The following is a 19,794-nucleotide window of genomic DNA, read 5'->3' as shown; positions in this document are numbered from 1 at the left end:
TTAGGAGGCGGCTGGATCCGCAGACGTGTCAGTGTTAGAGGAAAAGAGAGAAAACATGCCGGTTGAGCTGAGCTTCTCTTCGACTGTTCCCTGCAGCGGGGCACCTCCTGGGCCCCACGGGGCTCTGCTCCCGCTCCCAGGGCAGGACCAGAGTTACCGAGGGACAGGGAGGAAAGGGGCGCAGGCGCACTGCTGACGCGGGCGCTCCCCCGGCGCGCCGTGGGCGGGCGCGGTGACGTCACGAGGACGCGTCCCGGAAGCGCGGCGGCCGCGGCGGAGGCGTCACAGGCTCCGGGACCTGCGGCTTTAGAACGGCCCTGGGAGGAGGCGTGGCGTCGGGCTGGGGCGCCCCGGAGGAGACGCTCCGGCGCCCGGCGGGCCTCCTGGTTCCCCGTGGCTGTGCGTGCCCTTCCACCCACCGACCCGGCGGCCGGGAAGGTGAGGCGTCCCCCTCCCGCCGGCGTGGCTCCGCCGCTGGAATTGGCGCCTAGGCCTCGCGGGGGCCTCCGCCTGCTGGCCGGGCGACCTGGGCCCTGGCTTTCCCTGTCTGGGCCTCAGGGGAGCCCCATCAGGCCCCCTGGGTTGCAAAGCTGGTGGGCTGGGCACTTGCTGGTGTTGACCCGCTAAGCACCTTCCTGGGCCGTTTACCTTGGCCCTGGGAACTTGGGGCTCCCCGCCGTCCCTTTGTCATGTTCCTTCCGCCCCACATCGCACCTGCCTACCTGGCATTGGTTTAGGTTGCTGTTTGTCTAGGGGTTCATTCCCCCCCTCCCGCCCAGCCTCCCCGTTTGCTGCTGGGCTTTGGCTTCAGGAAGTGGGGTGTGGGAGTCTGTCCCTTGTCAGAGAGGGAAAGTGGTGCAAGATGGTGATGGGTTTGCAATCTAGGCAAAGATTTTCCAGGGCAGGGTAGTGGTACCCACCCAGCTCCCTGCAGGGTGGGTGGGTAGAGGTGAAAGAAAGTTGAGACGACACACTGACTTGCCTGGGCAACAAGGTGCCCTTGGTCTCTGAGGTTTATCCACTTGATGGGTCCTTGGGTAGAAAAGCATTGAGTGCAGAGTCTGAAGACCAGGATTTTATGTCTGAGGACTTGACGTTGCTGTCCCGTGGGGCTGCAGGTTTGTTGTGGTCACCATGTAAGACGATGCACGTGTGTTGGGAATTGTGCTTACAGGATGCAGGCGTTGGAGCGGGAGGGCAGTGCGCCCGAGGTGGGCCCCAGCGTGGTGCCTGAAGCTTCGCAGGAGTCCCCGCCTGCCCCTACCAAGTCGTCGGCGTTCGATCTTTTCAACTTGGTCCTTTCCTACAAGCGGCTGGAGGTCTACCTGGAGCCCCTGAAGGATGCGGGGGACGGCGTCCGATACTTGCTCAGGTACAGCCGTGGTGGACCTGCCCCAGCCTGCAGGGGCCTCTGCCTTCCTGCTCGGTGAGAACAATGATGACGGTCACTTAGGCAATGACTGGACTGCCCTTCCTGCCCTGGTCTGACCTGGTCTGACCGGTTCTGAGAGGTCTGTCTGGCCCCTGGACCACCCTGGGTCCCAGGCTCAGCACAGCTAAGTCAGGTTCTGGGTTTGATCTGGTCCTTCTTGAAGTTTCTTCATAACTGGATGGGCTCCTACCTCAACCACCCTTAGTTTAGAGCAGCCTTATTTTATTTTTTCTTTTCTCCCATTATTTACATTAAAATTAGGAAATAGGGCCCGGCGCGGTGGCGCAAGTGGTTAAAGGTCCTCGCATTGCACGCCCGGGATCCCATATGGGCGCCGGTTCTAATCCCGGCAGCCCCGCTTCCCTTCCAGCTCCCTGCCTGTGGCCTGGGAAAGCAGTCGAGGACGGCCCAAAGCTTTGGGACCCTGCACCCGCGTGGGAGACCCGGAAGAGGCTCCTGGCTTCGGACCGACATAGCATCGGCCCGTTGCGCTCACTTGGGGAGTGAATCATCGGACGGAAGATCTTCCTCTCTGTCTCTCCTCTCTGTATATCCGCCTTTCCAATGAAAAAATAATAAAAATAAATCTTTAAAAAAAAAAATTAGGAAATAGCTGTGACTAGGCAGGTACCCTTTTTGTTAATCATTTCGGACTGTGAATCTTAAATGTTCTTTTATCCTTTTTGCTTTGCTTTTCATCCTCCATAATGTTTTGTTTTTCTCCTTTCAGTTTGCTTTACTTCTTCTTTTTAAGATTTATTTTTATTGGAAAGTCAGATATACAGAGAGGAAGAAAGGCAGAGAGGAAGATCTTCCACCTGCTGATTCAATCCCCAAGTGACCGCCATGGCTGAGGCTGAGCTGATCCGAAGCCAGGAGCCAGGAGCTTCTTCTGGGTCTCCCACATGGGTGCAGGGTCCCAAAGCTTTGGGCCATCCTCGACTGCTTTCCCAGGCCACAAGCAGGGAGTTGGATGGGAAGTGGAGCTGCCAGGATTAGAACCAGCGCCCATATGGGATCCCAGTGCACTCAAGACAAGTACTTTAGCCACTATGCAATCACGCCGGGCCCCAACTACATTTCTTAAAGAGAATAGACCCTTACAAGTACAAGTTCCCACAATGTTAATTGCTTCTCTTATTAGATATTTTATACATTCTTCCTTGTTGGAGAATGTTCTAGTAGATCATCTAGTTTGCTCACCCCTGGGGATGATCTGTGAGGTGTGGACTCCTTTATTGGTTGCCTGCTCAAGGGAGGCCCACAGTCCGCCCCTTCTTGGTTCAGGGTGTCCCAGGCCGTCGCCCTCTTGGCCTGGAGGTCCTGTCCTGCGCTGAGCTGCCCCGCTGTGTTGATGAAGATTCTCTGTGTCGTAGGTGGCAGATGCCTGTGTGCTCCTTGCTCACCTGCCTGGGCCTCAACGTGCTGTTCCTCACCTTGAACGAGGGTAAGAACTGCTTCCGGGAGCCAGAGGGTTGGTGGCGGTGAGGGAACACAGAGTGGCCGCTCCGCCTGAGGGAGCCACTCGGCTTGCCCTGGAGGGAACTCTTTCGTGTCTGCTGGTGGCCAAGCAGGGCTGCAGATGGTCAGTGCAGGCCGGGGGCCGCTGGTGCTCTATCATGCGCAGTGCTGTGCTGGCGCAGTGAGCAGCCCACGTGTCTGCTCCTGTTGTTAAAGTACTTCCTTCCAGACTGATTGCAGATGCAGATGCAGTGACCTTTTCCATTTTGGTGTCTGCACTGGTACAGGGGTTGTTTGGGTACGTGGCATGGGCTAAAGGTGTGGGAGGTGAGCTGGTGGGGAATGTCTTTGTTCTATCTCTTGATTGACTGAGGCGCCAGAAAGGGCTGCCGGGCAGTCACCAGCACTGAGAGGTGGTGGGAAGCCTTCGAGTTGGAAGTGTGAACTCAGTGTAGACTCAGTGTGGACTCGTGTGCTCCTGTAAGGTGTGGGCGGTGCTGTTTCTTGCAGACCTGTTACATTAGAGGTTGTGAAGAGCCCTTTTCCTGTGGTAACTGCAGTAAAAAGCCAGCCCCCGTTGGGAAATGCACGGAGGTCTGGGACAGGATATTCGGAGGAGCTCTGCCTTTCGCAGGTTGAACTGGTCTTTCCTAGGTGTCCCTTCATTTCCTGTGGGGACATGCTCTCAGTGGCTTGGCAGTAAAGCCAGTTCACCTAAGGTCACGTCCTGGTTCCTGGTCGAACTGAGCCTGATCAGACTTTCCCAGTCTCTGTGTGGCCACCTTCTCTGGAGGTTCGATTTTCTTCTGAGTGTATTTCCAGAGTAAGTCAGTTCATGTGGTGGCATTTCCCCAGTAGTTGCTGTGGCCACTGCTCTGTCAGCTTGATGTCGGGGAGCAAGCGCCGCCCATGAGTTTTCTCTTTGCCTCACTCCACAGTGCTCAGTGGTGTGCCAGATCCAGTGCTTCTGGGCTGCCCTAATGGCTCTGAGGACCAGATGTTAGTCATTGAGGCTCTGAAGGGAGCCGCTTCAGTGACCAAGTGACAGAGTCTCAGCCCTCGAGATCTACAACACCTATAAGGTGTCATTCGTTGTGTGGTGGATGAGGGCTGTAAGGAAAAATGGAGCTGGTTTGGACAGCTGGGACAGGGCTTGAGGAGCCATGTCCTACTGGGGGCCGGGGAAGGCCTCTCGGAGGAGCGGAGAGAGCATGTGGACATTTGGGCAGGCAGGCCGCAGGTCCTCACTCACCTGGGTTACCTGAGGAATGTTCTTGGACCCTCTAGGTGCGTGGTACTCCATGGGTGCCCTCGTGATCTCAGTGCCTGCCCTGCTGGGCTACCTCCAGGAAGTATGCCGAGCCCGGCTACCCGAGTCTGAGCTGATGCGGAGGAAGTATTACAGCGTGAGGCAGGAGGACCTGCAGAGGGTGCGCCTGTCACGCCCCGAGGCCGTGGCCGAGGTGAAGAGCTTGTGAGTATGGCAGGAGGCTCGGGAGTGGAGAGAGCCTGCCACGGCAGTCACAGGGCCGCCCTGCTCAAAGCCCGCATAGGTGCAGGGGCCCAAGTCTCAGACACATTGGCAGGGAGCTGGATCAGAAGTGGGGTGGCTGGAGCTCAAACTGACTACTGCATGGGACGCCAGTGTCACAGGTGAGGCTTAACCGGCTGTGCCTCGACACTGGTCCTACATGGCATCTAAGCTGGAGCAGTACTTCTTCAGTTTTTAGTTCTCATGACGTTGACGTTTTGTCATAGTTCAAGCTTATTTTATTATTTTTTTCTTGAATTTCCCTCAGTTTTGGGTTGTTTGATTCCTTGTGGTTCAGACTATGTGCTTAGGGCAGGAATATGACATGTGAGCTGTGCTGTCAGCCTGTGTAGTCACATGATACCAGCAGGTGCTAACTGCTCGGTCTGGGAGGTTTCAGCACTGCCACTGAGCATTTTACCCTTTACTGTTAGTGGTCAGATCTTTGGTGACTGCAAATATCTTGTTCCCCACCTTCACCCAACATCTGTTGGTCTTGCCTTCATCAGTTTATTGATGGTTGCAAAAGTGATTTTGTCATTATCATTCCATGTACAGTTATTGTCTGTTTATTGTTGAGAAGTCTTTTTTTTTTTTTTGAGATTTATTTATTTTTATTGGAAAGATTTACAGAAAGAATAAGAGACAAAGGTTTTGCATCTAATGTTCACTCCCCAAATGGCTGCAACAGCCAGAGCTGAGCCAATCTGAAGCCAGGAGCCTCCTCTGGGTCTCCCACATGGCTGCAGGGTCCCAAGGCTTTGGGCTGTCCTCTACTGCCTTCTCAGGCCACAAACAGGGAGCTGGGTGGAAAGTGGAGCAGTCAGGATATGAGCTAGTGTCCATTTGTATCCCGGTGCATGCAAGGTGAGGACTTTAGCCACTAGGCTACTGCGCCAGGCCCTGTTATTTATTATGCTATCAGCTGGTCCCACGTGTGTTTAGGGGTTGCTTCTGGGTTTTTTGGATGTGTCCATGTCCTTTCTGAGTATGTCTTCATGGTACAGCAGGACATTCCAACTTATATCTTCCTTGTACAGTCTGGAAGTACCCATTTTTCCAAAGAGCCCTATAGAAACCCATATCTGGGTTCAAGATGAGCTCATTGCTTTTTTTGGGGGGAGTGCAATTGTATTAAAAAATAATAAAAAACTAATTTCAAGTGCATCTACTGTATGTCATAAGGTGGATGCCATTGATCTGTATCCTGCCGCTTATCCTGCAGCTGCTGTGTACGTGTTGGCTAGATAATGCTGATCCTGCAGCCCTGGAAGAGCTAGCAGGAGAACAGAGCAGGAGCCTTAAACTCCCTGTAGCTCCAACAGAGGCCCCAGAAAGGGACTGAAATGTGAGTGTAGTGGCTTGGTCAGGCCCTTCCCTCTGGTGCTCTGCAGAACCATCTGGTATGTGTACAGAGGTTGGCCATCCCTCGCCAGCTGTGCCTGTGAGCCCCTGGGTTCTGCTTGCCCGTAGCATCTGTGTGTTTGGGTGCAGGTGGGGTGGGCCTGTCCACTCACAGACTCCCTGAATCGGCAGCTTGATCCAGCTGGAGGCCCTCCTGAACCGCCTGTGCTGCGCCTGCGAAGCTGCCTACCGTGTGCTTCACTGGGAGAACCCCCTGGTGTCCTCACAGTGAGTAGCTCCTCTCATACATGGGCTGACCTGGAGGAATTTGCACCTTGAGCCCCAAGCCAGGCCAGCTTCCTGTCTGAGGGGAAGAGTGCCTCTTCAGCAGGTGGATGCCTGTCTGCACTTACACGTCCAGGCTGTTAGGCCATGGGTTTTGTTTAGATACTTTTATAGGCATACAAATATTTTAATATTATGAAAATACTGCCAGCTGATATAGTCACCGATCTGTTTGGCTTGCCTTGTACAGTGGTTATGTGCATGTACTTTGAATAGTTTCATAATGTGGTATTTGTTTTGCTTCATTTATTTATAAGTGGTTTACTTTGTTGCTTTTTCCTTTGGGGCTATTTTTATATTAGGTTAATATAGAGCAAATATAATTTATGAAACTTTTTTCTGTTATAGGTTTTGTCCTTTTCATGAAATTTTTATGAATTTAGTTTGATATTTTCAAAAAGATTTTCTTAGAATAACATTTTAGGGGCTTGCACATTGGCTCAATTGACTAATCCTCTGCCTGACAGTGCTGGGATCCATATGGGCACCAGTTCATGTCCACTTTCCATCCTGCTCCCTGCTTGTGGCCTGGGAAGGTAGAGGGGGATGACCCAAAGCTTTGGGACCCTGCACCCGTGTGGGAGACCCAGAAGAAGCTCCTGGCTTCAGATCAGCTTGGTTTTAGATCAGCTCAGCTCCAGCTCTTCTGATCATTTGGAGAGTGAACCATCAAATAGACGATCTTTCTCTGTTGTTTTTTCCTCTCTCTGTAAATCTTACCTTTCCAATGAAAACTAATCTTAAAATAACATTAAAAGACATTTATTAAGGGCAGAGTTATGTTGAGGATAAGAGAGACAGGTCTTCCATCTGCTGATCCAGTCCCCAAATGGCCACAAAGCCAGGATGGGGCCAGGCCAAAGTGAAGAGCCAGGAGCTTTATTCTAGGTCTCTGTGGATTCAGAGGAGCTGAGTCCTTGGACTGTCCTCTACAGCTTTCTCAGGCATGTTAATAGGGAATAGGAATGGAGATGGAACAACTGGGCCTTGAACTGGTGCCCACATGGAATGCTGGCATTGCAGGCAGCAGTTTTGTTTGCCAGACGACAGTGTTGCCCCTAGAATAAATTTAAGGATGAAACAACTGCATCACATGGGTAAATGTTATCAAGACTCATCCTGTGTGAATAATCATGCTAATATTTAGTCTTCTCCTTGTGCCAGACAATGCTCAGCATGTTCTTTGTGTTACCTCACTGTGTAGTCAGCATTGTCCGAGTCTCCATTTCATCTGTGAAGGGACCTGATGTGCGGAGAACCCAGGACTTGCCCCAGTGCGCAGTGGCAGAGCTATATTTAAATGCCAACCTGGCCCACTCAGGGCTTCAGAGGAGTGATGACTGTTGGTTCAGTTTATTGCCCCCAGCCTCGGACACACCGTGGCCTCACCAGCTGCAGCAACTGGCTGCTCAGTGTGGCTTCATCACTGCTTGCCACGTGTTTGATGGACAGGTCTCCCTGGTTGACATCAGGTCCAGAGCTCTTTCTGTCCTGGCCCTTCTGTGGCTGTCTCTAAACATGTTTCCCTTGATCCTAAGGATTTCCTGTCCTGTGCTTCCTCCCTAGGTTCTATGGGGCTCTTCTGGGAACAGTTTGCATGCTGTATCTGCTGCCACTCTGCTGGGTCTTTGCCCTTTTAAACAGCACACTCTTCCTGGGGAATGGGGAGTTCTTCCGGGGTAAGTGCTTGAGAGTTGGAAGGCTGCTGCAGGCTCAGAGTCACCCTGCTGAGCCTCCACCAGGGGGAGCACTACACAGTGGAGTGCCTTAGCCCTTCCGAAGGTGGATGAATCTGGGCTGAGGTGATACCAGCCACAAATTGTCCTGGCATTTGCTGCCTGATGATTGTATGTTCCCAGAGTGCCCATCTGCTGCCTGTCGTATGAAGTGCTGAGACAGTCTGGAGGACCCCAAGTCACAGGGGCTTGGGCCTGTGAATGTGCTAGGGTGGTTGCTATATGCATATATGGTGTAAAAATTGTTTTATCATTAATATTTGAAAGATAGAGTGACAGAGAAAAGGATCTATTCTGATTCATCCCCCACTAGCCAGGACTGGGCCAGGCTGAAACCAGGAGCCTGGAACTCCATCTGAGTCGTCCACGTGGGTGGCAGGGGACTCAGGTACTTGGGCTGTCATCGACTGCTCGCCCTGGTATATTAGCAGGGAGCTGGACTAGAAGTGGTGTAGCTGGTGCTCTCGTATGGGAAGCAGGCATCACAATAGTGACTTATCCTGCTGTGCTGCAGTGAGGGGCCCAAATAGTCATAATAAAGAAACCATCGTTTGTTAAGCACTTCTACTTGACTCTCTAGGCAGTCTGGAGTAGCTGGTCGTGTGTGTTTATTCATGAGGCTTGGTGACATGCTTGGAGCAAGGAAGGTGACTTGTCCCTACAGCAGAGGGTCGGAGCTGGAGGGAGCTAGTGGGCTGTGGAAGTGAGCGCTTGCCCAGCACTGCTCACACTATGTCTGCTTCCTGCCGCTCCTCCTGGCCCTGGGCAGTGGTGTCAGAGTACAGGACGGCTGTGCAGCGACGGCTGAGCCCCAGGCAGGAAGAGCCTGCTTGCCAGAGTCTCCCACCACCAGATGCTGTGGCAAAGTCTGCTCTGCTGGACAGCACGCCTGACCCCACGCCCACGGAGGTGAGTACCTGAGTGCAGGAGCCGAACCCCTCTCATGCAGGGTCTGAGCCGTTCTTTACTGCTTGCTCCTGGGTTGCCTCTGCTGCAGTTCCTGCTGCTTCCCAGGCCTGATCTGAGTGCCTGCCTGGTGATCATTGTCATCAGAACAGCTGCTCTGTGCCTCACTGTGGGCTTGCTGGGTGGCACGTGCTGTGCTGCATACCTGATGTTGGCAGCACCATGAGTGTAGCGATCGCAGGAGAAGGCTGAGGCAGAGTGGCTGCCAGGGTTCCAGGGTCAGGCCCTGGCTCTACACCTGTGTGCAGCTGCCTGCTGTGTGGTCACCGTTGGTCTAGCTGTGGTCTCATCTCCTCCCGCTGTCCCTGGTGGGTGGAGGTTGCTGTGTTTCCTGTGACTTCCTTCTTTCCTGCGGTTGTGCCATTCTCCTTGGGCAGGAACAGATGCTTGGGGAGCCTGGCTGCCTGCTCAGAGAAGCCCTCTGCCTCAGGGAACTGGGCTGCCATTCTTCTCCTGTCATCGTCTCTTCTTAGGACCTCACGCCGGGCAGTGTGGAGGAGGCTGAAGAGGCGGAGCCAGATGAGGAGTTTAAGGATGCCATTGAGGTGGGCACTTTCTCACCACTCTCTGTGAACCAGACCAGAAGGGCAGTTCCCCTAGAGCTGATGGTTTTTCTTATGTCCCAAAGAGAAGGCCAAACTTGCTGTGAAGTAGAATGCACGGGTTGAAAGGATGCTGATGACTGCTGCCTCTTCAGTTGCCTGTCTGGCCAATTCTGGCTGCCCAGCCTAGGGCAGTTCTGGGGCCTTTGGGTAAACCTTTTCCAGGAGTTGTTTCACCTTTTCTGGAAGCAATGAGCCTGCTTTCTTTGAGGTGGGGAGGCCGCTGTCCTGCCTTTCTGTGCTTCTGTTCCTTTCAGGAGCAGGGAGCGGATGAAGAGAAATTGTATGTGGGTATGTGGCCAAGTACTGGGTCAGGAAAAGTTAGACAGCCTTCTTGATTTTAGGACAGTGGTTCAAACTGACAGTCTGAGAAATGGTTTTTTTTTTTTTTTTTGTTTGTTTGTTTTTAATAATCTTACTTAGTTGATTAGGGTACAAAGGGTCAAGGGCTGCAAGAAAGTGGATAATACCATTGTTTCCACACTAATGTCATTTTTTTCCCTGTATCTGGGGTCAGGGGAGAAACTGAGAAGTGTTTTATTTGGCATGCAAAGTAAAGGACCTTTTTTGTTGTTGTTGTTGAAAGATTTATTTTATTTTTTATTGGAAAGTCAGATATACAGAGAGGAGAGACAGAGAGGAAGATCTTCTATCTATTGATTGATGCCCGAAGCGGCTGCCACGGTCAGAACTGAGCCAATCTGAAACCAGGAGCTTGGAGTCTTTTTGGGTCTCCCATGCGGGTGCAGGGTCCCAAGGCTTTGGGCCGTCCTTGACTGCTTTCCCAGGCCACAAGCAGGAAGCTGGATGGGAAGAAGTAGAGCTGCTGGGGTTACAAAGGGCACCCTTATGGAATGCCAGCGTGTGCAAGGCGAGGGCTTTAGCCACTAGACTGCTGTGCTGGGCCCTTAAAGGACTTTTTAAAAACATTTATTTAAAGGAAACGAATTTCTTGTGGTTCAGTATAGTTTTAGGAACATAATGATACCTCTTACCCTGCCCTCCCTCCGTCTGGTAATGGTTTGAGCCAGTGTGTAAATGTGGGGTGTTGTAGTCAGAGTTCCCAATTTTCAGTTTCTTGGTGTCCCTGAGTCTGCAGCAGCCCAGGTAGCTGCAGACAGACTGTTTCCTTTTGGTAAATCACATGCTGTGGTTGTGAACAGTCCCTCACACCTTGTCCCCGGTCACTGAAGCCTAGTGGAGGTGGTTTTATTGTCACACTGACACTATTATTAGAGTAGGAAATCCTTTCTCTTCAGGTCTCTGTGAAGTGAGAAATAGAAATACAAGCTGTAAGGCTCGTGAATTTTCACTGGGCCTGTGATTTAGATGTGGCCTGCTGTGCTAGTCCGTCAGCACTGTCCCTCAAGGCATTTAAAGTTTCAACAACTAAAAGATTTGTCCAAGACTTTGATGTTCAGTTGTAGACTGATTCTAGCAGAGAGGAGAGATATGTATAGCAGGGATCTTCAAGCATATATATATTTTTTAATTTATTGGAAAGGCAAAGTTAGAGAGAGAGAAATAGAACTCCCATCCACTGCTTCGCTTCCCAGAAGGCTGCAGTGCTAGGGCTGGGACAGGCTGAAGCCGGGAGGTGAACTCTACTCTGGTCTGCCACGTGAGTAGCAAGATCCCAAATATTTGGGCCATTTTGCTCTTCCTTTCCAGGTTCTTTAGTAGGAAGCTGAATCAGAAATGGAGTAGCCAGGACTTGAGTATGGGATGCCAGTATTGCAGGTGGCAGCTTAATCCGTCGTGCCACCATGCCAGCCCTTTTCAAGCATTTTTGTTCATGACCCACAGTAAGGAACACATTTTGCATCTTGAGCCAGTTAACTCTTACATCTGTAAAACAGATAGACATAAGAAATTTTATTTATTTATTTATTTTAAAATAAATTTTAAAACATGTTTTCTTTCCTACTTTGTTCTCTTCTGTTCAAATAATGAGCCACTAAATTGAGTTTACTCTGGCCTGGTACAATGGCTCAATTGGCTAATTTTCTCCCTTCAAATACCAGGATCCCTTGTGGGCACCAGTTCATGTTCCATCTGTTCCACTTTCCATCTAGCTCCCTGCTTGTGGTCTGAGAAGGCAGAAGGGGATGGCCCAAAGCTTTGGGTCCCTGAACCCAAGTGGGAGACCTGGAAGAAGTTCCTGGTTCTTGGCTTCAGATTGGCTCAGCTCAACCGGTGCAACCATTTAGAGAGTGAACCATCAGATGGAAGATCTTTCTCTCCATCTCTCTTTTCTGTTAAAAAAACAAAACAAAACAAACAAACAAAACAAAACCCAACAGTGCAGTGTTCTCTAGTGTCTTATTTGGGGCATCTGTTAATATCTCCCTTTGGGAATACTCAGGACTCAGCAGTTCTGGGGTTCCTTTTGTCTGGAGGTCTCCTTCCAGCAACTTCTTCCTTCCTGCTATTTCTCTGTTTTCTCTCCTTCTCCCCTGCACCTCGGGAGGCAGGAGACCCATTTGGTGGTGCTGGTAAGTAGGAAGATGGGTGAGGTGGATGGGACTGAGTGGGCTGGGCCAGACCGGGAGAGCTGGCTGAGCCTGCGGTGCTGCAGCTGATGGGTTTGCTGTGTTGGGGTGGCTTGCATGCTGAAGCCTTCTGAGAGAGGCCAGGGCTGCAAGGAGCTGTTCCCGCAGGATGACGACGAGGGTGCCCCTTGCCTGGTGGAGGATGACCTGGTGCTGCAGGACAACGGCTTCCTGAGCAAGAATGAGGTGCTGCGCAGCAGGGTGTCGCGGATTACAGAGCGCCTCCGCAAGCGCTGCCCAGCCAACACCTTCGGTACTGGGCGGGGAGCAGACCGCAGGGACCGCTGGGGCTGCGGGGCTGTCAGTTAGGGAACTGGGCATAGTGCCTGTGGGACCGCTGAGGGAGGGAGTGTGGGTTCTTCCTTCTCCTCTCAATCAGACTTCATTTGCAGGAAGATGGGAACTGGGTTTAGGCCATGCCCTCCAGGCCTGCACAGGACTACGATCCTGAGACAGAGCCTTAGAAGAAGTTGTGCACCCTGCCAAGAAGGGAATCAGGTCTCGCTGCCTGGGTCAAGTTCCAGGTCATCAGAGTATCCTTGCACTTTAGCTCATGTCCCATGCCTCAGCTTCCCTTCTGTGCAAGAGGCTGATAGTTCTTATCCCGCAGGGCTGTTGTGATTTGTAAATGGTATGTTAATATGCAAGGCCCTCTCCGGTCATATAGATTTTCAGGAGCTTGTTGTGGCAGCTTTAGAGATACTGATTAAGCTGTTAACCCAGCTTGACCACCTGGCTGGCATCAGGAGCACCAGGAGCTGAGCCAGATACAACTGTAGTACATGTCTGGAGGAGTTGGTGACCCTGGAACCAGCCCCATGCTGAGGAGTGCAGAGTGCATGACTTCTGCCGGCTCTCAGCTGAGGGAGCAGTGCAGGGGGCTGTCTTTTGGTGTGGTGTGAGTGCTAAGGTCTGTGCCTGGAAGGGTGTGGGGTTTGCTCAAGGACTCCAGGGGCTGCCACCTCCTCATGTGGCATTCAGGGCAGTTGTTTGCTCAGAATATTTTTTTTTCAAATATTTTATTATTTTTTTAAATTTGAAAGACAGGTTTTACAGAGAGGAAGATAGAGAAAGAAGGTCTTGCATCCACTAGTTCACTCTCCAAAAAGCCACAATGGTAATTGCTGAGCTGATCTGAAGCCAGGAGCTTCCTTTGGGTTCCCGTATGAGCACAGGTTCTAAGGACTTGGGCCATCCTCTGTTGCTTTCCCAGGCCATTAGCAGAGAGCTGGATGGGAAGCAGAACATCAATGCCCATTTGAGATGCTGGCATCACAGATGGTAGCTTAACATACTTGCGGCCTCCAGACACCTTCTCTCTCTCTCTCTGTTAAATATTTTTAAAAATTTATTTTATTGGAAAGGTAGATTTTACAGAGAGAAGAAGTGAGAGAATGATCTTCTGTATGCTGGTTCAGTACCCAAGTGGCTGCAGTGGCTGGAGCTAAGCTGATCCAAAGCCAGGAGTCAGGAGCTTTTTCCGGGTTTCCCACGGGGGTGCAGGGTCCCAAGGCTTTGGGCCATCCTCCTCTGCCTTCCTAGGCCATAAGCAGGAAGCTGGATGGGAAGTGGACAGCTCTCCCTGTCCTTTGATGTTGAGTGGCGAGTTAGGAAGCCAGGACAGAACCTTTGTTGGGAATGGGGTCTGAAGCTCGGTAAGTGCTGGAGGGCGCCCAGGCATTCTCCATGGCTGCTGCCTGCCTCAGCCTGGGTCGGTGCGCAGTCCTCCTGGCCTCAGACCTGGGGTGCTGCTGCACAGTTGTTCACTGGACCACATGGCTAGTCCACGTGGTTCTGAGCAGTCTGACCCCGGCCAGAATATTGTCTTGGAGTTACTGCTTCTAATGTCCCATTCCCTTCTGCCCAGCCTAGGAAAGGCCTCCCCATTCTCGGAGTCTTTCCTGCAGCTGCATCTGCAGGTTGCTGGTTTCCTGGTTTGGCACCGCCAGGAGCCACAGAATCTGCTGTTCTCTCTCCTTGACACTGCTGGGTGATCTAACAGACAGTGTTGGGTATTTATCGTGAATGCCTTGGGCTACATTTCCCTTAACTTCAGCCAGTCTCTTTCTTTGAACCCAGGGACTTTAGTGAGAGCCAGGAGTGATTTCTGGCTGGGCTGAGGCAGCAGCCACGCGTTGCTGCCAGGATAGCTTTGGGACCTTTGTATGTACGTGAGGCCTAGTACTTGTTCCTGGCCTGCAGGTGAGCGAGACACTCCGCACCACTTCGGTCTTCATTTTGCAGAGATGTCTGTCTTCCCCATACTTCAGTTATTCTAACAGCCAGCCCCCTGTCCATTTTGATTTATTTCTTTGAGAGGCAGGGACATACCCTGCAAGTAAGAATTGATAGGCTGCACCAGGTCCAGGCTGAGTTGTTGGTTTATTCCCCAAATGTTCACAGTACCCACACTTGGGACAACGATGAGCCTAAAAGCTGCTCCCAGAAGCAGAAACCAGGTCTCCCGTGTGGTGGCAGCAGCCCTGGGAGCCGGCTCCACTGCCTTCCAGGGGCTGCAGTAGCAGGAGCTGTAGCAGAGGGTGCAGCCGAGAATTGAACACAGGCACTCGATGGGAATGTGGACACAACACTTGCTCCTCTCCCAGCAATTTTTCAAACTGTTGTTGCCTCCTCTTTGCCATTTTTTGGAAACATGCTGTCATTTCATCATTCACAGTTCTTTAGGCAGAGTCCTCCCAGCTCTGTCTTCTCCATGCCCCTTCACAGGACCTGTGCGTTCTGCCCTCCATGTCTTCCTGGTTCTGAACTTCTTTGGAATGTTGTAATGTCACAGCAGAGTCTGGGTTTCTTGGAGTCATTTCAGTTTTGTTCTGTCAAGTTTTTTTTTTTTGTTTTGTTTTTAAGATTTATTTATTTGTAAGTCAGAGAGGGAGAGATTCGTCTGTCTGCTGTTTCACTCCCCAGATAGCAGCAGCTTTATGGGCCAGGCAGAAGCCAGGAGCTTGGAATGCCGTGGTAGGCTCCCACTGGGTGGTTGGGGCCCAGGCACTTGTGCAGTGACCTGTTGGCTTCCTAGGCACTTCAGCAAGGTGCTGCGTTGGAAACAGAGCAACAGACTCCAGTCCATATGAGATTCTAGCTTAATTTGCTGTGCCATAGGGCTGGTACTTCTACGCTGTCAAATATTTGTAAGGCGAGGCCTTGGAGGTAGTCAGGGCAGGCTTCATCAGGCTCCTGCCAGCTGAGCTGGATTTCCAGGGGAAGGTTCTACAGCGTTCTCCTTGGTTTCAGCTGAGCCTACAGGTAGGGCCGCTAAGCTTCTGGAGAAATCAGGGGCCATTGGTCACAGGTGGCCTGGCAGCTGATTCCAGGGACTGTCAACCTTTTGTTCCAAGTTTGAGTCTTTCCTTTTGGCTCAGAATCTCGGCTGTGCTCATTGTTCACTCTGTCCAGCCTGATCTCCTGAGGGTCCTATTAAATGGACCTTTAATCACTTGCGCCACCGCGCCGGGCCCGGGTCCTATTAAATGGAAAACTGCCAGAAACAGTTGAGAATTGAGAGGCTGAGCTGGGTCAGGACTGAGCTGTTTCCTTGTCTCTCAGGGACCTGCACGGGCTGCTCTGCCACCTTCTCAATGCTCAAGAAGAGGGTAAGTCTCTCTGAGGGCTTGTTTCCCGGGACAGTGTCCGTGGGACCGGGTGGCACTTCATGTCCTTGATGGGGCAGTGGCCGTGTGCCTGGGCGTGCTTCACATCCTTGTTTTGCGGAAGTGAGTGTAATTCCCTTTGTCCCCATGCTCACATCTTCCGTAGCTTTCCCGGGTGTTCTGCTCGGTCTTTTACTCCGTGTAGGTACCTCCCCAGTTCTGCTTTCTGTGAATGCTACCAACTGGTGAGGGTGAGGGAGGCCCATCTGGCCTCAGGCTTCCCTTGACACTGGTTTTGGCTCTTGCCTACAGCGGAACTGCAGTAACTGTGGAAACAGCTTTTGCTCTCGGTGCTGCTCCTTCAAGGTGCCCAAGTCTTCCATGGGGGCCACAGGTGAGTGGTCAGGGTGGCAGGTGTTTGGGAAGTAGGGGACTTGGCTATTCCTGCCCCTGCAAGGGGAGGCTGCTTTGTGGGAAAGGAGTGAGGGGTCCAGGAAACCCAGCGTCCCAGTCTGAGGCCTGCAGTGACATCTACTCCATCCCTGGTGAACACGGGCAGTGGCTTGTGAGATGGGAGCGAAACACAGCAACAGAGTGACCATGGTGACTGCATTGCAGTTACAAGCTGGTGTCTGCAACATGAGGAGCTCACTTGCAGCTCCTCTTGCTGCTGCATTCCTCGGAAGCCACTGTCTTGAGGTTACTCTTTATTATCTTAGTAACAATTTTAACAAAGCTAAACTCATTTCTTTTCCTTGTACTGGACATGCTTGTAAATGAAACAAAATAAAACAAAACATACAGATAAGCAACAGGAAAATCTTCTTGCTTACCCGAGAGAATGGTCAGGTGTAGACCCTCAGGTTCCCCCGTTAGTGTAGGATAAACGCCTGTGCTCTTGAAAGCTGTGGTCATGTTTCACACGCTGCTTTATGTTCATTTACAGCATTAAAACCAAGTGCTTTTCCCTTCTGATCTTGATCTTGCAAGTAACACGTGCTTATTAACTAGAAAATTTGGAAATTACTATACAGAAGAAGAAGGAAGAGAAAAATAATCCTGTAATCTTACCACCCAGAGATAACCACTGCTAAAATGTTTTAGGAAAATTTCCCCTGCTATTTTATTTAAAAATCATTTTTAAGAGGTGTTCTGTTATTGCCAAAAGAATTTCTAGCAGAACACCTGGCAGAGGCCTGTGCTGGCATTCTCACCTCAGCGTTTCCTTGGAAGGAGGTGTCGGGGGCAGGCCAGGGCGCTGGGCTGGGAAGGGCTGGGCCGGGCTGTGGGTGGCCTGTGGGGTTTGGGGAGGATGGTTCTGTTAGTTGGGGCTATGAGCCAGAAGGCACCAGCAGACTTCTCACCGAGATCTTCCTTTCTTTCCAGCGCCCGAAGCCCAGAGAGAGACTGTGTTTGTGTGTGCCTCGTGTAACCAGACCTTGAGCAAGTGAGAAGGGAGGCCAGGTGCCAGCTGCCCCAGTCTCTAAGGCCAGCAGTAGGTTTCCCCTCTCTTCCAGCTGCTATGGGGTGGTCAGGCAGGGTGGCCTGGATGGTTAGAAGGCTTCCTCCTGCGTCCCTTCTGAGCTCAAACTGAGGGGAGAGAAGCCCCTGCGGGGCTTGTGGTCCTTCTCTGCCTAGCCTGAATGTCCTCAGGGCTGAGCCAGGAGTGTCCACTAGAGGGCAGCAAGAAGCCAGCCCGCTCTCCATCTGGCTCTGAGCAGGGCTGACCCTGCTGCGTCTGGGAATTCTAGACCTGAGGCTGAGGAGAGTTTCTTCCCTTTAGGGTGTTGGAGCAGTCCCTCGGCCTGGGAGAACGCACACAGGGCTTGGGAGTGCTGCAATTCTGTGATGCCAGGATCTGACCATTTTCTCTTCAGAAGATGTGACCAGAGCTAGCTGGACTAGCAGTGCTTCTAGAAACAGGGTTGCGGTTCCTAAGCTTCCCAGAGAGGAAAGTGTTTGGCAGGCCTGGCTGAGTCACTCAGTGTTACCTGGAGGATAGGGAGACCTCAGCCCTGCCTTGCAGTCTTAGCCCCCGCAGTGCTGTGCTCTTTCCATGTGCTGCTTGCTTGGTCACTCCATTCCCCGTCCATAACTCCCACCCCTTGGAGTCCATGGCAGCCTTCCTCAACCGGCCCACCCTCTTTGGACATGTGAGGCCAGATGACTGGAGCAGAGATCCTGAAGCCCTTGACCTTCAGGGGCCTGGGAAATGTAGGAACACGCTGGGTGAGTCCTGCATTCCATGGCAGTTCCCAAGAGAGGAGCCTCAGTTGTGGGATAGGGTGAGAGGGGTCCCCCAATTCTTCTCAACAATTTTATATTGACTCAGAGATGCTGAGGGACCTAGGTCTCCCCAAGCCATGAGCTGGCTCAGGCACTCCTCCCTCCCTCCCTAGAGCTGCCCTGCCTTTTTGAAGTATTTATTTATTTATTTCCTGGTTCCTGGGAACATGCAGCTTAAGGAGAGGAATGAACGAGACGAGGGGCCTGTCCTACCTGAGATGCCCCCGTGGTTAGGGGCTGCTTGGCATCCAGGAGCCACAGGTGGCTTCATGGTGGGCGTTTCTGGTCTTTAAGTGGGAGCAGGCAGGAAGGCTGCGGAGACAAGGCCAGCTTTGTCACCAGGCCCAGCACTGTAGGGCTCAGTAGCTCAGGTGCCGGTCCTGGAGAACCAGGCAGCCTTGGTGTATCTGCTGTGACCTGCTTTGAGAAGGAAGTGCCCTGTGCTTCATTACACTGGAGATGAACCAAGATGACCTCTGCGTACGGAGAGTCTCCAATAAAAAGGCCTCATACTCCTTGGGCTCTTGTCCTGTCCTTGTGCTGGCGACACTCTTCCAGAGCTGAGGTGCTGAGCTCCCGGGCACGGCCTTGCTTTGCATCCTGGTTTGGGGACCAGGAGGAACAAGGTTGTGCCTTGCACACAGGAGGGCATCTGTGTAAGCTTATCGGATTGACTGGAGGCCGTCTTGTGACCCAATCCTGAGGGCTGGGGTTGGTGCAGGTTCAACAGTGCAAGCTTTAGTAAATCCTTCCAAGAAGGCCGCAGAGGGTCAGCCCTGGGAAGCCGAGCGGCCGCAGGAAAGTGAGTTTGCTGAGAAGGGAAGCAGAAGCCCTGCTCTGGGAGCTGGTGTCGGCTGTACTGGTGCACCTTTCCTTCGTTGTTGGCTGTGGCCCTGAGCGGCAGCCACTGTTCTGCCCCTGCAGCTGCACCAGGCGCCGGCCAGGAACCAGCCAGGAACCAGCCCTAGCTCTGCACTGAATTACCTTGTTAGTTGCTGTGCGAAATCTCTGCCACTTATTTATCTGTGAAACGGGTGCAATGGTGCTTTCTGGGGCTGCTGGGAGAGTTCAGTGAGATGGTTCTGAGATGGTGCCGGGCAGACACCTGGTGCTCAGGAAATGCCAGTCTCATCCTGACAGGCTTTGGGCAGAACAGAGTGCCTTGGGGCCCTGCACCAGTGGGTTGTTTTTGAATTTGAGATTGTTAGAGAAGAGTGTCAGGGAGAAGGATGGGTGGGGAATGAAAAAGCAGTATCATTCTATTTTTGGAAAATGAAAACAGTGCCAGATGATGGTGAGAGATTCAGAAGGCACTATGGGAGCCCGGGCTGAGGCACGGCTTTCATCTTCATCCTCAGGTCAGCAGCCTCCTTGTCTGCTTGAGCTCTCTGGGAGAGCAGTAGCAGTGAGGTGTGCCTTTCAGCTCGTGGCTTCCCAGTAGGCACAGCACCTGTGCTTGGGCTTACCCTTGTTGAATTCTGAGAGCAGGAGCAGGACGGGGGCGCCAGGTTCTGGACAGTTGCCTCCCGTTCTCATGGCCTGGCTGGATGTAGAGTTCTGTGGGCCCTTCTGGTTGGATGGTATGTTGCACAGTCTTTGGTGAGCCCTTGGCAGCCATTGAACTCCTGGTTCTTTCTGGGGTCCTCAGGATTTGTGACAGATATGGTGTGTCTACTGGTCCCTGTCCCTGGAGGCTTGCAGTGCTGCAGCCAGGGGAGCCAGTGTGTCTTGCATGTCGCAGGTGCTTGTGGGGACCACGTAAGGGAAGCCTTGGGATGAGCATAGCTGCCCTGCATGTTGTCCCCTGGCTGCCGGGCCTGCTCCCCTCCCAACATCCCCACACCAGAACAGAGGCAGCCTTGTGCCAGGAGCTCTCCCCAAGGCCCCAGCTCCCAGCCACCCTCCCTCCTGCTTTGGCTGGGCTCCTAGAG

The 19,794-nt window shown here is 52.3% G+C and overlaps 1 protein-coding gene across 3 annotated transcripts; it reads left to right on the top strand.

Moving 5' to 3' along the window:
• The first annotated feature begins 273 nt into the window (after positions 1-273).
• On the top strand, positions 274-18,378 carry ZFYVE27 (zinc finger FYVE-type containing 27). 3 transcript variants are annotated; one of them, XM_040992348.1, is made up of 14 exons: positions 274-438; positions 1,175-1,372; positions 2,809-2,879; positions 4,181-4,367; positions 5,961-6,056; positions 7,680-7,792; positions 8,619-8,758; positions 9,289-9,360; positions 11,892-11,912; positions 12,078-12,222; positions 15,534-15,580; positions 15,890-15,971; positions 16,964-17,072; positions 17,361-18,378. In XM_040992348.1, exons 2-13 carry the CDS (start codon positions 1,176-1,178, stop codon positions 17,026-17,028), a joined length of 1,236 nt encoding a protein of 411 aa, XP_040848282.1. In that variant the 5' UTR covers positions 274-438; position 1,175; the 3' UTR covers positions 17,029-17,072; positions 17,361-18,378. The 3 variants fall into 3 exon arrangements, with proteins under 3 accessions (XP_040848282.1, XP_040848283.1, XP_040848284.1); XM_040992349.1 differs by lacking the exon at positions 11,892-11,912 and having other exon boundaries at positions 16,964-18,378; XM_040992350.1 differs by lacking the exons at positions 274-438; positions 1,175-1,372; positions 2,809-2,879; positions 4,181-4,367; positions 11,892-11,912 and adding an exon at positions 5,541-5,772 and having other exon boundaries at positions 16,964-18,378.
• Positions 18,379-19,794: the final 1,416 nt, after the last annotated feature.

The sequence above is a fragment of the Ochotona curzoniae genome, unplaced genomic scaffold (assembly GCF_017591425.1).
Source record: "Ochotona curzoniae isolate NIBS_2020 unplaced genomic scaffold, NIBS_Ocur_1.0 contig_66, whole genome shotgun sequence".
NCBI lineage: Eukaryota > Metazoa > Chordata > Mammalia > Lagomorpha > Ochotonidae > Ochotona > Ochotona curzoniae.
This window is presented reverse-complemented; position numbering and strand designations above follow the sequence as displayed.